At 46.0% G+C, this 16,566-nt stretch overlaps 1 protein-coding gene across 1 annotated transcript in view; it reads right to left on the reverse strand.

Annotated features, from left to right (window-relative positions):
- The window catches only part of GAP43 (growth associated protein 43), a 36,560-nt gene extending 20,465 nt beyond the window's left edge, over positions 1-16,095 (reverse strand). Inside the window, exon 1 of the mRNA XM_065418259.1 lies at positions 15,435-16,095. Within this exon, the coding sequence (XP_065274331.1) occupies positions 15,435-16,095 (661 nt within the window). The remainder of the gene's footprint in view (positions 1-15,434) is intronic.
- Between the last annotated feature and the right edge of the window lie 471 nt (positions 16,096-16,566).

Consider the following 16,566-nt stretch of genomic DNA (forward strand, 5'->3'; position numbering starts at 1 on the left):
CCAATGTGCCCCCATCATGTTAAGGCACACCGTGTCTGCTGTACAATCAGTAGTCTCTAAAAGTTCTATGGCACTTTTCTCAGCAAGGGGGGTCAACACTGGCAAAGTTCCAATTTGGTTGCTTCCTTAAATTCCTCTGCAGTTTAAACTGGATCTTGTATTCTTTACTTCTTTCCCCAAAAGGTTGTGTAGCGAGGCTAGTTACTACTGAACAACTACTATGTATCACCCCAGACATGGCTTTGTTTCAATGAGGGAGTGTTTGTAAATAGTTTTGAGAGTGTTGTGTGAAAGAAGTGTGATATATTATTAATAATTAATAGTAAGTAATGTGTTGTCATCATGAGTAATCATGACTATTGGGATCAGGGCCACAGTGAGTGGCCAAACATGACCCATGACTGCAATGCTTATAAAAGAAATGTTACCATAATGGTTCAAAAGGCTTTAGCAATAAGTGTTACTACAGTGTTGTGGGCCATAAAATGTTGTAGTGGGGTTTATAAAGGTTGAGAAAATGAGAACCGATTTCAGATGAAGGAAAGTCATTTCTATTACAAAGCTCATGGAATCCATGTTGACCATCTCCCCATGTTGCACTGCAGTCCCTGGCATCTCTGTGGAGCAGTGGTAGATATCAGTTGAAACAGAGGGACCCAAATGTAGCCAAATGGGAGAGCACCCAATGGAAAAGGATGGGAATGGGGAGTATCCTTGAAAGCATTCAACCTAGCAGTTTCCATGGTGACACCTAAATTGTTGCTCTGTGCAGCTGCTGCTCCAATTCATGTTGGGATTTAAACACGTGTACCCAAAAAACCCACACAGATGTTTCAAAACATAGAAAAACTTCAGTACACACAATCTCCTCCCCAAAACACATCTCTCAAAACACCCCCCTCCCCACAACAAAACACATCCCAACATACACACACACATACAGTGTTGTTATCATAGGGTCAGTTGTGGTTTACTCCCCCTTTGACCTTCATTCTTCTACATCTGATAGCCCACATGGTCAACACCAAGCCAAATAGAACATCAGAAAACAGCCAGGTGTCTGAAGGGCTTTGAAAGAACTAAAATAGGCCTTTTGTCTCCTCCAACAGAAAGGGAAGACAGAAAGCCAGTGTCTTCCAAAGTGGGCTAACTCATAGCATGCCACACATTAGAATTCATGCAGTCAACATTTAGATAGGGGAAGAAACATACAAATCCTTCACTAGAGGGTGTAGGAGAATCAAGCCCCTAGACTCCCTTAGACTCACATGAACTTACCAAAGGGGAACTTACTGTGGCAGGATGGCAAAGTGTAACATGGGCCTTATTCTCCATTGGCTTGCCTCTAGTGTCATTACTTACACTAATGCAAAGGAGGAATGCCACGCCTCTGATATAGTGGCATTGTGCACCCACGTTGCACAGCTGTAAATGACTAAACAAGGCAGGAGTCCAGAATCAGATCCTAAGACCTTGTACCGAGATATATGGCTCTTCTGTCAAGTCATACTACGGAAACGAGGTGGTTGAGGTAATATCTTTTATTGGACCATCTTCTGTTGATGAAAGAGAACAACTTACAAGTTACACAGAGCTCTTCTTCGGGGCTTCAACAGATGTTGGTATAATAAAAGATATTACCTCAACTATCTTGTTTCTCTAGTATCTTGGGATCAACATGGCTACAACAACCCTGCAAACAAATCATACTTGGCTCAGGTGCTAACACCATAGGGGAAATCCTGGCCCTAATAAAGTCAATAGGGGTTTTGCCACTGACTTCAATGGTGGTCACGATTTCACCCCATGCATTCAAATCCAGCCATTACTACTGGGCCATGCTAGCTGGTGGGTCCACTTAACTCCAAATAGAATATAAGTGAGTTAGGACAAAGAAGGTCCCAAACCCTAGGGGCAGCTATCATGGGGAAGCAGCATAGGATGAAGTTTATGTCATGTTATTGATTTTGAGTTACCAGTAAAGCCTAGCTCCAGGAAGGGGATGAATTTAGATACTCAGTTATGTCTGTGCTGTAATGAACTCAGCCCATTTGCACTTACACTGAACCCCTCACCTTCCCTCTTTACACATTGCATCAAGTCCACGTGCCAACCTGCCAGAAGAGAGAAGTGCATCAAGAAGAGCAGGGGTTTTTAAGGTGTAATCATCCCCTATTTTAACTTATAGCTTCTTACACCTTCTTCCAGCTCCTCCAGGGGATCTACTCTAGGTTCCCACAGCTCAGCTTCCCTAGAGTCAGCAATGTTAAGAACTCTAGTATCGACAGGACCTGGCTGCTCACACCTCTTTCAGCACTGTGTCTATGGGGCCTTCTGTAGCTATACAGCGTTGCACGAGATAGCACATATTTTTCAAATGCAAAAGGGACTTCTTATCTCTTCAGCAAGTATTATAGCTCCACCAGGGTCAGGGTCACATCCAGTCATCCTCACTAACATCTCCTCGCCTCCATCTCTTGCTCTTCATGCCTGTTGCTCTCTTTCATGATGAAAAGGAGTCATTTACTATTGGCTAAAAAGATGGATGGAAGCTGTGTGGTACCATGACCAGTATTTAAGTGTGATCACTAATGACTATTTAAGCCTATTTACATGAAAGCTTTGAGTCATATTGTTGCCAGGGTTAAAAAAACAGCCTTTTCCTTTAGCTCTTTATCCTGATCCAGCCTTCCATAGCTCTCTGTCTTTCCATGCAGCCCCACAGGTGACAGCTGTACAATATGGGCTACTATATGCTAAGGACTCAGCTGAGATCCTCAAACCCATCCAAGTGTCCCATGGAGTGAATGAAGTTTCTAAGGACACAGGAAGAAAAGGCTAAAGTCAAGACTCCTTGTATTGTGCAGTGCATTAGATCTATATTATGTGGCAAGGCCCCTCAGAATTATACAGCAAGACCCATGGAATTAGGTAGAAAGTCCCAGCACAGTGGAAGACCACCTTCACCAGCAGCCTGTTGCCACAAACCAGCTAAGCCTCCAGAGAACAGCCTACCACAGCCTACAATCACCCTCCACCATCCAACTTATTCTCACAAGTTAACTTGAAGTTCCTCTTCTTCCTTGAGATGCGCAGCAGCCGCCCAAGGAAGGTTTCTTCTCAGAGTTGACCCTGGCACAACAGGGAGTCCGCAGAAGGGGGCTGTGGCTGAAGAGTTGATCAAATTGAACTGGGTGGGTGTGGAGCTTGTTGGAAGAGGTGCCTGCCCTGAAGAAGTTCTAAAATCCAGAGAAGGAGAGCGAGACCCTGTTCTTGTGGAGTTTTGTAATTCCATAGGGCAGAAATGTCCCTAGCTGTAGAGGTCCTAAGGAGTACACAATTGGAGCCAGCCTGCTTTTGCTTCACTCTGGCAAAGCTCCTAAGGAATGCAGGAACTACTTTGCTGAGCATCTTGGGAGCTCCAGAGCCAAAAAAGTGCAGAGCTCTGATTCTTCACAAGAGCAGGCGCTGTGCCCCAGCAGGACTCAGCATTGCAACCGACTGCTCCGAAAGCATCCTGCTCCTGTCCACATTTTTTGGCCTCTTTAGCCACTGGCCCACTCTACAGCCAATCATGTGGCTCAATACAAGATTTATGCAGCATTTTTACAAAAGGGAGAATGATAAAGTCAGGAAAGGGACCTGGAGATCACTATAGAGAGCTCAATAAAGACCTCAGCACAATGTGCAGCTGCAGTCAAAAAAGCAAAGATGTTAGGATGCACATGGAATAGGATGGAGAGCAATATAGAAGATATGAAAATGCCATTACATAAATCTGTGATGCAGCCTCCCCTGGAACATTGTGTGCAGTACTGGTCACCCCATCTCAAAAAGGCTGGACTGGAGAGTGCTTAGAGAAGAATTACCAGAATGATCAAGAGCCTGAAAAAGCTCATATATGAAAATACTGGGAATGTTTCTCATAGAAAGGAGATGAATAAGAGGGGACATGATAAAAATGAATGGCCTAGAGAAGATAGATTGGGACCTTCTGTTATCCCTGTCTTATAATACAAGAACAAGGAAACATTCAATGTAATTAAAGTGTGGCAAATTTCACACAACATGTGATTAAACTGTGCAACTCACTGCCACCGGAAGGTGTTGAGGCCAAGAATTTAGCAAGATTCAGAAAGGGATTTATAGGTATATGGCTATCAAGAATATCCTGAGTTATCATAATAGCAGAAATATTCAAAGGGATATTAAACCTCCTGCTTCACGGTTTAAGACAATGTCTAGCTATCAGAGATCAGGATGAGCCCTAATATAGGGGGCAGATTAACCCACATCTGCCTGCTGTGGCATTCTTACACTTTCCTTTGAAGCATCTGGTACTAGCAGGGGCGGCTCTAGGCACCAGCAAAGCAAGCACGTGCTTGGGGCAGCCCATTTGCAGGGGCGGCAGGGATCCAGCCTGGGATCTGAGACCCAACAGGGGGCCCTGGGAGTTGTAGTTCCTTGGTTAGCTCCCTGCCTATAGAGCCAGCCCTGGAGCAGGGAAAGAACTACATTTCCCAGCATTCCCTTGGCCACTACCAACAGGAAAGAGGGGGAGGGAGTGAGGAATCTGAGACCTCACGCTGCAGCCTGCTTTGAATGGAGAGCTGCACTGGGAAGGTAGGGATACCATATTTTAACATTCAAAAAATAGGACACTCCATGGGAAGGGAGGGTAGCCCCACCCTGCCCCCATCCACTCCCTCTGACTGCCCCCCACAGAAACCCCAACCCATCCAACCCCCCTGCTCCCTGTCTCCTGATCACCCCCTCCCGGGACCCCTGCCCCAACTGCCCCCCAGAACCCCACCCCCTATCTAAGCCCCACTGGTCCTTGTCCCCTGATTGCCCCCTCCCGGGACCCCACCCCCTATCTAAGCCTCCCTTCTCCTTGTCCCCAACTGCCCCCTCCTGAGACCCCCCCAACTTCCCCCCTAGGATCCCACCCCCTACCTGTCCCCTGACAAACCCCTGGGACTCCCATGCCTATCCAACTGCTGCCTGTCCCCTGACTGCCCCCCTGAACCCCTGACCCATCTAACCCCCCCTTCTCCCTGTCCCTTGACTGCCCCCTCGGAACCCCCTACCCCTTCTCCAACCCCCCAGCCCCCTTACCGTGCCACTCAGACCAGCGTGTCTGGCTTCGCGCAGCGCCAGACACGCTGCTGTATACATGCTGCCGTGCTCCCCTGCGGAGCCACAGCGCCCCCCCCTCCCATCACCTGCCTTCAGATTTGAACACCTTAAAATTCAGGAGTGCTCAAGCTCAGTTTGGGCAGCTGTTACTTCATTTCTCCCAAATCAAATATACTGATCCACTGTAACTTGCTGTAGAAAAAGTAGGATAAAATTGAGCAAGAAATGCTTCCCAGTGGTTATTAGGACTGGAATTGCTATTTTCAACAGCCATTGCCTTTTGTTTGTTTGTTTGTTTGTTTGTTTGTTTGTTTGTTTGTTTAAAAGGAAGACAGTGATATTGCATTGGCAAATTCCCCATAGAAAGAAAGAGTGGAACAAAAGAATAATAAAGGCACCTCAACTTTTCCTCATTTATGTAGGACAGTCTTATAATATGCATCCAGATATCCTCCAATCACACAAGCTGAAAATTGTTCCACTTTACTGCAGTTCTGAAACCATATGGGAACCAATCCTGTTTGTGTTCTGTGCACATCCAAAATTCCTGCTGAATGACCCGCCCTGGGAGCGAGTTACCAGTAACCCAGGGCTGCGGCGGAAGGAGGGTGCAGGGTGGGGGGGGAGAGCCCAGGGCTGGGGCAGCAGCGGGGTGCGGGTGTGGGGGGGAAGAGCCCAGGGCGGGGGGTGCGGGGGGGGGAGAGCCTAGGGTTGGGGCAGCAGGGGGGTGCGGCGAGGAGCCCAGGGCTGGGACAGGGGGCAGCCAAAAATTTTTTTGCTTGGGGCGGCAAAAAACCTAGAGCCGGCCCTGGGTACTAGCCACTGTTAAAGGCTGGATACTGGACATGATGGATTTTGGCTGTAATGCAGGCTGGCAATTCCTATGTTCCTATGCAGCCATTTGCATGGCCGCATAACTTCAGAGTGCATAGGTCCACCTTAGCCGAGTCCATGGAGCTGCTGCATGGATGGGAAGTGATCAAGGAATGTTCATCTAATCTGATCACACTGACTGGGTGGAATTTGCCTAAGCCTATCATTTTATGGAGGAATTAGTGCTTTCACCTTAAAGGAATTGCAGCACAAAGTGCAGAGCTGTCTAACCCTGACGGCTCTCTTGGATTTGCTCCTTTGACTAATAAATCCCAACTGATACTTTATATGCTTAGTGTTCAGCTGCAACATTCAGCCTAGCAGCTCTTGATATACAGAGAATCCATGGCTGCAGTGCCCTGCATGGCCATGACTGTACGGCACGCAGCACCTAGCTACACTTCATAGCGATCACTCTGTCTGTCTAGCATTGATTTTATATTGCCAACCATCACCTTAGTATATGAGTGCCTTCCATTTAAAATCAATAGCAATAGTGAAGTATGTAGTGGACTTTGTGGAGTCTCTGGCATTTTTCCCTTTTTGGGGTCAATACTCTGCATGGGCTAGAGGGTTTTGTTTTGTTTTTGGTTGGTAGGAATAAAAGGGGGTTGCTTTTATTGTGAGCATCACGGTCGAAAGGCTTTCTCAACGATAGCTAGGCTCTTGCTTCACCTGATCTCATTGGGAAGATTGTTCCATAGCCAGATCCCATATAGTTATTACTAAACACAGTTATTACCAAGAATATAAGCAGGGCTTAAACTCAGGTCCTTCTGCTCCAAACATACAACTCCAACACACATTGTTTAAGGAGAACCTCATTCAGTGATAGTTTTAGTATACACACTGGAGCAGGTAGAACGCTCCATCCTGTAAAGGAGAAGCAGGAGGCCACATAGGGATCATGTACTCTGGAAAATTGTGGTATGCTGCATATTAGCTCCTAATACACCAAGCTTCTGTCCACAAATCTGCTACAAACCTTCTGAAGATGTGGTGTCTGATGTCCCCTTGCTCTGCATCTTGTGTAGTCATTTGCACCAGTGCAAAATGTGTCCATAAGCATTTTACACCCACTTTGCACTGATGCAAATGACTACAGAGCCCAGGCCAAGCCAGGGAAGCTAATGATCCAACCAGCAAACCAAATCCAGTTTTGAATCCTGGTCACATGCCACCTGAGGCACATTGCGCATATGCTAGGAAGAAGACTACAGTGCAACAGAAAATCAGGCTCAAGCTTTATAGTGCTGGGGCATGCTATGAGCAATACTAATGTTTGTTCTTAGCTTGTAACTATAGAGCATTACAGTAGACAAGAGGTGCTGGCAAACTAGCTTGCAGGTTACAATTACACCACTGTTCCCCTGGGGAAATGTGCTTGCATCACTTTCCTATGCTGCTTTGTGTAGATGCAGAGATAAGTGCAATTGAAATAAGTATGCTAAAGGTGCTCTATATCGTGCCAGTGATGCATAGACCAATGCTAACATCTCAGTTACACACTCTAATCCTCCAGTGTAGATCAGTGTAGCAAGTACATTACAATAGACAGTGCTGCCCATAGGCAAATCTTTATATAGGCAATGCTCCCTAGGTTGTCCCTGGGTCAATATTCTGATACAACTCAAAACAAAGCTTTTACATCTTGAAAAGTGTCCCTGGAGACTTGCATTCTCTAAGGAAGTGAGCGGAAGTGGTGACTGCCAGTGTGTATGGCTCCTGGGATGTAGAGCCCTCTGGGAACTGCAAACCTGCCAGACTTGTAAAGTGATTGTAGGCCGACTGATTATTCCATTGTAGCGGGGAGACTGCTCCATTTTAAGGCTATTTCACCAAGCAGGAGAGCATTCTTCATTTCCTGTACAAAGGAAAATCAATTTGCTTCCTTAGGTACATTTACTAGTTGAGATTTCTGTGCTTCACTGTATTCTTACCTGGTGTTCTAAGAGTGCTTTTGATGTGAGGGTGAGCCAAATTCAGAGGTGAGTTTAAGACAATCTAGGAAAGACAAAAGGGAGTCTAAACTGGTGTGACTCGCACCTTCTCCTGCACCCCACCATGTGCATGTTACACCAGCTATCATAGACTCCCTCAGACCAACTAGACTGGAGTCTGATCTCTCTTTGCACCTGTCTAAATCTGGAGTAAATCCACTGACTTCAATGGAGACACTCCAGATTTAAACCAATGCAACGGAGAGTAGCATATGGCTCGATTAATTAGTCCATGGCCACACTACAAACTTTGGTTGACACATGTTATGTTGGTATGCAGACGCCAAAGTTTTTATATCACCTGGGCATAAGCATACTTGGCTGCTTGTGCGGTGATGTGTGTACGCACCAGAAGGGCGTGTGTTGATGCAAAGTATGGTAGACAATCGGTAGGTATCCCAGCATGCCATGCGCTGCCATCCAGCACAATACATTTTGGGCCATTTTTGCAATGTTTTGTGGGATAGTAATAACTCGCCCAGAGATCTCTGGGAGATAGAGGTCAAATTCCCAGCATGCAATTTTCTCCGTCCCATAATGCCATCCATATCCCTTAGTTTTTAAGCTTTTTTAAACCAATCCCACAATCCCATGCAGCACTTTTCAGTCTCTGCCATCTCTGAGAGAATCATGGTGCCCACAGAGTTCTGCACTATTCTCCTGAATGTTGCAATTACACAAGGCATGAGTCTCCTGTATTTGCAGATCCTCAGGAAGTAATGCAACAACCGGGGACATGAGGATTTCTTCAAGGACCGTTTGCGGCGGGACATAGCGAAAACCCATTCAAGTTTGGTGGTGGTGTTCACAGAGCAGCTGCAGCTGGTGGAGAACTGCTTCTGGGCTTGAGAAATGAGCATTCACTGGTGGGATAGCATCATAATGCAGATTTGGGATGACGAGCATTGGCTGCCGAACTTTCAGATGCGAAAAGCCACATTCCTGGATCTGTGTACTGAGCGTGGCCTACCCTCCAGCTCAGGGACACCAGAATGAGAGCTGCATTGACAGTGGAGAACCAAGTGTCGATCGCACTCTAGAAGCTTGCAACGCCGGATTGTTACTGGTCAGTGGCAAATAATTTTGGTGTTGAAAAATCCACAGTGGGTGCCATTGTCATGCAAATGTGCAGGACCCATTAATCGTCTCCTGCTATGCAGGACTGTGAGTCTCGGCAATGTGTGGGAAATAGCGGATGGATTTGCAGCAGTAGAGTTCTCCAACTGCGGTGGGGCAATAGATGCATCTCTCTATTTTGGCACCAGAGCACCTTGCCACAGAGTACATCAACAGAAAGGGCTACTTCTATGGTTATGCGAGCATTGGCGGATCACTGGGGACACTTCACCAACATCAGTGTTGCCTGGTCAGGGAAGGTGCATGATGCTCGCATGTTTAAGAACACAGGACTGTTCAGAAAGCTGCAATTAGGGACATTCTTTTCCAACTGGCAGATTACCTTTGGTGATACTGAAATGCCAATAGTGTTTTTGGGGAGCCAGCCTACCCCCTTCCTCCCCAGCTCATGAAGCTGTACACTGGCCACCTCCACAGCACCAGAGAAAGATCTGTGAATCAAAGGGGGAAAAGCTGCCACCAGCGTGGAGGGCAAAGGTGGAGAGACTGACTGCTGACTTTGAACAGCCAGACCCAAGGGCTATTACAAGAGCCAGACTTGAAGCTATGTGGTTGTGGGAGGCTTTGAAAGAGCACTTTAACTATCAGCCACGGTAGTATGCTCTGCCAGAGTGTTCTCTAGGCCTGGAGCTTTGCGTGCTGCTAAGAATTGTGTAGTGTTTGCTGTATATTAATAAATGTGACAGGTGTTTTCCTTAAGCCATGAATTCTGTGGTGCTTGGGGTGCATTTACAAGTGCCATTTGCTTTGAGTGCCGCTATGCATTCTGCAATGTGTGTGTGAGTTAATAAAGATAATTTGGTTGTCCCAAAATTGAACTTTATTGACTAGAAAAAAAAAACAGTGCAGAAAATCCGTGGGCAAAGAAACCATAGGCAATGTTATACAAATTTTCAACATAACTTAATGGGGTGAAAAATTAGAAATATAAAGGAAATAAATGTTTATGTCCATGTGAGTAAATAAATGTAGTCCATTGTGGCTACGCATACACCAGTCGTGGTGCTCACAGGTCATTGTTTGTGAAGCTGTGGGTTTCTTTGCTGTATCCTGGAGTGGAGTGTGGTAGGGATAATGATGTGGCCCATGATGCCTTGTGGTATGTTGGGCAGTTAGGGAGCAGCGATAGTGGAGTGCTCCAAGGACTCCAAAAGTGGAGAGTCCAGGATTTTTGGACCTGTAGGTCAGTCAGGGTCTGCAGCATTTGGGTTTACTGCCTGAGAAGACTCATTATGTCCTGGTGCATTTCCTGCTCTTACACCTGCTGAGACTCCTGGACTTTTCCTTTCCTCTCTGTCTTTCTCCATACTGTCAGTCATATTGGCCTTCCAGGCCCTTCGTTCATGGGCTGATGCAGCACGACCTGCAGGAACTTGCTGAATGTGTTCTCCTTAGTCCTCTTCTTTTTCCTGCTCATCAGGGCCAGGCATTCAGCGGGTGTGGCAGGGGCATCCCTCCAGGCTGCCATGCCAGAAGCTGCTGATAAAAACAGACAGATGTACCATTGGATTTACAGCCACATGGGAAAGGGAAAGATAAATTTCAAAACACCCTTCCCTGATTCCCACAAACACTTTTAATGAGAAATGCTTATTGACACTTCAGCTTTGGAGCGCCTCTGCACAGCACTGCTCTCCAGCCCCAGCCAGGGTGAGTATGGCCCACCAGGGGCGATGGGAGTGGGCAAGGATTATCTGTTGCATGAAGCTATAACATTTCAGACCCTATTCCAGTCCCTATTTCAGGGTACGAGTATAGTACAATGGCACTGGATATTGGCACCATTTCCCACAGCCAGTGGTGATTTTAGCTGGTATCTCACTCCTGATGGTCATAAAGGCACAGAGAAAACAGCTGCTGCTAGCATCCTTAAGCCACCCAGGTCTGTATGCTGCTACCTGTGGACTGCAGTGGTGCCAACTGAACTCATTGCAGAGTGGCGTGGGAAAGTGTCCTACCATGGAGGAAGAAATAAGGCTGCCATCCCTAGAAACCTTCAGGAGAGGATTGCAAAGGACCTCCATGCAAGTTTCATGGAGACCTCTCAGGAGGATATATGGGACATTCCTATATACCTAAACAAAGAGCTCTGCATGAACACATTCACCCCGCCACCTAGTCCAATAGGGGTATGAAAAGCAGATGCCAACTCTACCTCTGTTTATTGTACCACTACCTCTTCTCATATGAGTAAAACAATGAAAAGTTGATACCTGTGTCTCAGTAACTTGGGGATGGGCCGGGCGCCATCTTTAAATGTCAACAGTTTAAGGAAAAATGCATGCACACACTTACCTGAATTCCCTTCCCCTTCATCAGGCTCACCCGCACTTGCTTGGCGGGACTGGCTACACTGTGGCAGAATTTCAAACGGGTCCTGGTTCACAGCATGGCTGGAGTTCCCAGCCACATGTCCCTCCTCCTCACACTTCACAGCAGGGGTCACTGACTTGGGCTTCTCTGAGGTTCCGCGGTGTTCTGCTGGGTGCCCGTGGAGTCTCTGCCAAGTACGGCATGCAGTTCATTGTAGAAGCAGCAGGTCTGCAGTTCAGCACCAGATCTACTGCATTCCCTGGCCTTGTGGTATCCCTGGCAAAATTCCTTCTGCTGATCCCTGTTGTACCCCTTTCCCTGTATCCCCCTGCATTCTGCTCATAGGTGTCCACATTTCTATGGGTGGTCAATAGTTGTGCTTCACGGCCTCTTCTCCCAACAGGCCCAGGAGATCCAGTACTTCCAGTGTAGTCCAGGCAGGAGCGCATCCAGTATCTCTCGGTGTGCATGGAGCCGGCATGGTTTTGGGGCGCCTGTTGCACTCAACAAAGGTGAGACGCTTGGTGTGCTTACGAGGTGGGCAATCAGGAAAAGACATTTCAAAAATATGCAGGGGCCTTAAAGGGGTGGGGTCGTGGGTGGCTTCTGGTCTCTATGACCCTTGGACAGCAGAGTTTAAAATTGTGACCAAAGCGATCACTGTCTCAGGGAATGGGGCACTGTGGAGGACTGTTAGGGTTGACACAGGTGTCTACACTTGCACTGCATTGACCTCAGTAGATTGACAATGGTTCCATGCCATTTGGGGAAGCGGTTTTACTGTGTCATTGTAACAGGCACTTACATCACCGGGAGACAAATCTGAGTGCAGAGACATGCACATATAGGTGAATGCAAGGCGACTTATGTTGACCTAACTTTGTAGTACAGACTAGGCCTTAGACATGCACCTTCTTACCAATATGTACCGTAGATACTCCTTACACTTCCCCGCTGACTTTGTCCCACTGAGTAGGACAGAGTTGAAGGGGCCAGAATCCAGGAATGTGGCAAGAAAAGCAACAAACAGGAGAGTATGAGGAAGTGTAAATTTAAGTAGGCTACCTCCTAGTTTAACTTACATCTTCTCCCAGATCCTCAGCTTGTAAGTGACATCAACATACACCTACACACAGGGGAAGGGTTGTGAGGGGGTCTAGGATTCTAACTTAGGTCAGCCTCTGAATTTGGCCCCGTGTCTCATTCATGCCTTATCCTGGGTAGAACCCCACATCTTTGCTTCATGGTCCAGCAGCCCTAATCAGAATTATTTAGAAGGTGCTTTATAATAAAAATTCAGGGAACCCTGAGGCACCAAGTAAATTAATACTGGACACCGATTGCTTGGTTAAAGCCAGTTTCCAAAGCAGTTACCTAAAAGACAAGATTAATAGAGTGTCTAGGGCTGAACAGTCAGGGGATGATGAGTGTGTTAGTGGAGTAAATACTGTTCGGGAGGAGCCGCCCCACTTGCTGTTCACTGCAGAAATGTTTAATTTTAAGCACTACAGGTAATGCAATTTAGTTAATTGATTAACTCATTCATTCATTCTGTCTTTCCTTTTCTTTCTTTCACTCAGATGCAGAGGGAAAAGACCTCCCAAGGATGTAGGTCAAATGCCCTCATCCACTGCTAGTGGTACCACAGGAATATACCCATAGATGAGGTGATAAGTGTAGCAAAATTCTACCCAAATGAATAACACCACACAAATGTGGAATGACCTGCACTTACTCTTCATAGTAGTAGCAGCCAAGCGTGCCATGGCAATGAGCCAACCAACGACGCTGGCCAGTAGCCAATTTGATTTATTTATTTTTTGGCAGCCTCACACTGCATAGTTCGGTGCTAGTCTTCGACCACAGAAATGATAAAAGATGAACTTTGAAAGCGAAGAGAATGACTTCAGGGAGAAATAGCCTGATAGAGCTGAAAGAGGAGATTTTGAGAAAAGCTGGAGAGATCGGTCCCTGGACTGGCAGAGTGCTGGAGTGACAGATGTTTAGTAGTCCTCGCTCTTTCATGGATGACCAAGCCACCACAGCACTGCGGGGAGTTGGCAGGATAATGCATAACTAAATGATGACTGGAGGGACATGGTCACCGTCTATGAGTCTAGAAAGGGAGTAAATGCTAAGGAAGGAGAAGCATTGTTTAGAGGGACATGGGGGAGTGATAGGATGCAATTAGGAAAAGAAAAATGTAGGCTGTGTATCAGGGAACAGTTCCTAGCCGTGAGATCTAGGAAACACTGGAAGCTCCATTGTGGTAGCCCTATTGTTGTGAAAGCCCTTCACAACTAGACTAGGCAAAGTACTGTGGAACATATTTAGACTTGGAAGGATTAGAAAACGTCGATTTCACCTTATGCACACAAACAGATGAAAAAATATTTCCATCAATAATCATAAAATATGACAGATAGGCAGAATAAGAAAAATGTCACTTGAGAACTTAGAGTTTGATTTAAGGCTATTTGCTTTGTATATTTTGACACATGATGTTGACAATTTGTGTTTTAATGGTTGTAAAGCCTTAACTTTTTGAATCTCAGTATCTACCATCATTAAATAATTATCTGACCCCACACACACAGACATAATTCCCCAAAACTGTGAACATTTAAATTAATAAAAATTGAAAAAGGCTTACAAATAAACATGGATATTGACAGTCAAAATTATAAAAAAATAAAAATCAAATTCTGCCACGCCTAAATACATATTGCAGGGAACAATCCCACATCAGGGAAATGGATAAAAAGACATATTGGATCTTTTTTTCCACTCTAATTTCTGTGATCCTAGGACACACCAATTGTGTGAATTTGTGATTGGAAAAGCTGATCAAATAGTGGGAAAGGAGATTTTGTTACCAATATTCATTAGCATTCCAAAGGGAATTTTGATTTGACCGTGGTCACAAACCTGCATTTGCTTTCTGAAAACACTCGAGAGCTTGAGTTCCGCTAGCAAGAATATCGAATGAATATGAATAAAAAGCAAATGTTTTGCTTGAATATTCAAATATTCACTGAAAGCTCATTTTAAAAAGTGTATATGCAATGGTGAAATTTACAACTCACTCTGTGTTGGCAAGCTAAGCTATTTACTTATGTTAGAGCGTGAACTGCAAATTGTATATTCAATTGTAATGTTCACAATTCCAATGATCTGCAGGCCAAGAAATATTTACTGAAGAAATTTGCAAATAATTTAGAATACCGATTAGGTGCAAGAATATTGTAAACAGTTCACTGACAACCGGCGAACAAAATAGATGAAAATAATCAAATCAATATCTGCTGTAATAAATTACTTAGCTCTGGTTATTACAATGGAGCTGATGCATGTTTGTCCTCACTATTAAAGGGGATGATAACATCCAAACGACAGGGATGTTACACCTGTGCCAAGTGAGTGCAGAGTGGGTGTAAAATTCTACCAAATCAAGATTCCCTGGTTGCTCACACCAGTGATGGCATTTTACACCCACTTTGCACAGGTGTAAATGTTGACACAAAGGGCAAAATAGTGGAGAATCAGGCCCTAAAGAATCAAAGTTGAGGCCATGAATTCAGGGGGTTGTCTCTGGGCAGGCCCAAGGTAAAAGAGGGTAAAAAAAATCCCTTCAGAGTCTGCTTTCACCATAGAACTGGATTCAGACGCTTGTTACACTCAAAAGATTCCCTGCACTGGAGTCCGTCTCCTCCTTCACCCCCCGCCCGCCCCCATTTAGCCATATCCCATATCATACAGCTTCCATAGGTATTTCCACAAGCTCAGGGGTCTATTATGAAAATCTCTCTCACCTTTCCCTGAAACATGAAGATGACTGGACTGGTCATTACCCACCTTTCTTCCTCACTAACTTCTTACCACTCTATCTTTGACACTTCAGGGAACCACAGGGAGGCAAGGGGCATTTCACAGTCCATTTAGAGAGAGCCCTGCTCCTTGACGTCCACTTACCTGTCTTCTCTTCGGTTTGGCTGCTCTCCGCCGTCTCCGTTTGTGCTGTTGCCTTGGCAGTAGCATCCTCTGCAGCAGTGGTGGTGACAGCAGCAGGCACATCGGCTTGTTTAGGCTCCTCTTTGTCTTGGGCTTCATCAGCCTTCAAGGACGGCGAGTTATCAGTGGAAGCTTTAGTGGCACTTTCTGTTTCGGTGGCAATGGGAGCGGGCTTCTCCGAGGAGGAGGAGGCGGGAGTGGCTGCCTGTGGGGCTGGCTGCTCTGAGCCAGCGTCAGCAGTGCCTTCCCCCTGCTTTTCCTCCGAGGGAGTGCTGCCATCTTTGCTGCCCTCTGCAGGCAGGGTGCTGTCAGACGGAGTAGCTTCTGTGGCAGCAGGAGCGTCGCTCTCTTTGTTCTCTGGCACACCATCAGATGGGGCCTCATCCTTCTTCTCAGCAGCTTCAGCATCGGCCGCTTGGACATCTCCCTTCTTCTCCCCCTTGAGCTTTTTCCTTGTTATGTGTCCGCGGAAGCTGGCCTGGATTTTGGTGGCTGCCTTATGAGCTTTATCTTCTGGTTTGATGCCATCTTGCTCAATCTTTTGGTCAACGTCATCATTTTTTTCAACCTTTAAAGAGAAAGGGAGAGAAAAAAAAGGAGTCAGATAAAGAATTTTACACATGCAGTGAAAGCTCGTTTCATTGATAGCAGCTCACCCACCCTTCTCTAGGCTGGGCAAGGCCTGTCAAGAGTCGAGCACGTGCTAGAGCAGCACCCTTATCTCCATGGGGCAGCAATGTGGCAAAACAACCACACTGTTGTTTATATGCGTGTGTGTGTGTGTGTGTGTTATTTTGCATATTCACTTCATACAGAAGTCAGATCCTGTCCTTCAATTTAGCAACTTCACAGCAGACCCCAGAACAAAGTTGTTTTAACCTGGTGGATTCAGGCTCATGAGGTTCTCCCCTACACAGGAAGTTTCTTCAGCGGTATCCAGCTAGGGCTGCGCAAAAATGTTGAATTCTTTTCTGTGGAAAATAGCCAATGAAATAAAATTGCATTTCCCTTAACATTTCCCCCCAAAATGTCCCCATTGTTTGATGGAATGATCTGAAACGAACGTTCGTTTGGAACTGATTTGAAACCAATA

This window comes from Emys orbicularis, chromosome 1 (assembly GCF_028017835.1).
Source record: "Emys orbicularis isolate rEmyOrb1 chromosome 1, rEmyOrb1.hap1, whole genome shotgun sequence".
Lineage (NCBI taxonomy): Eukaryota > Metazoa > Chordata > Testudines > Emydidae > Emys > Emys orbicularis.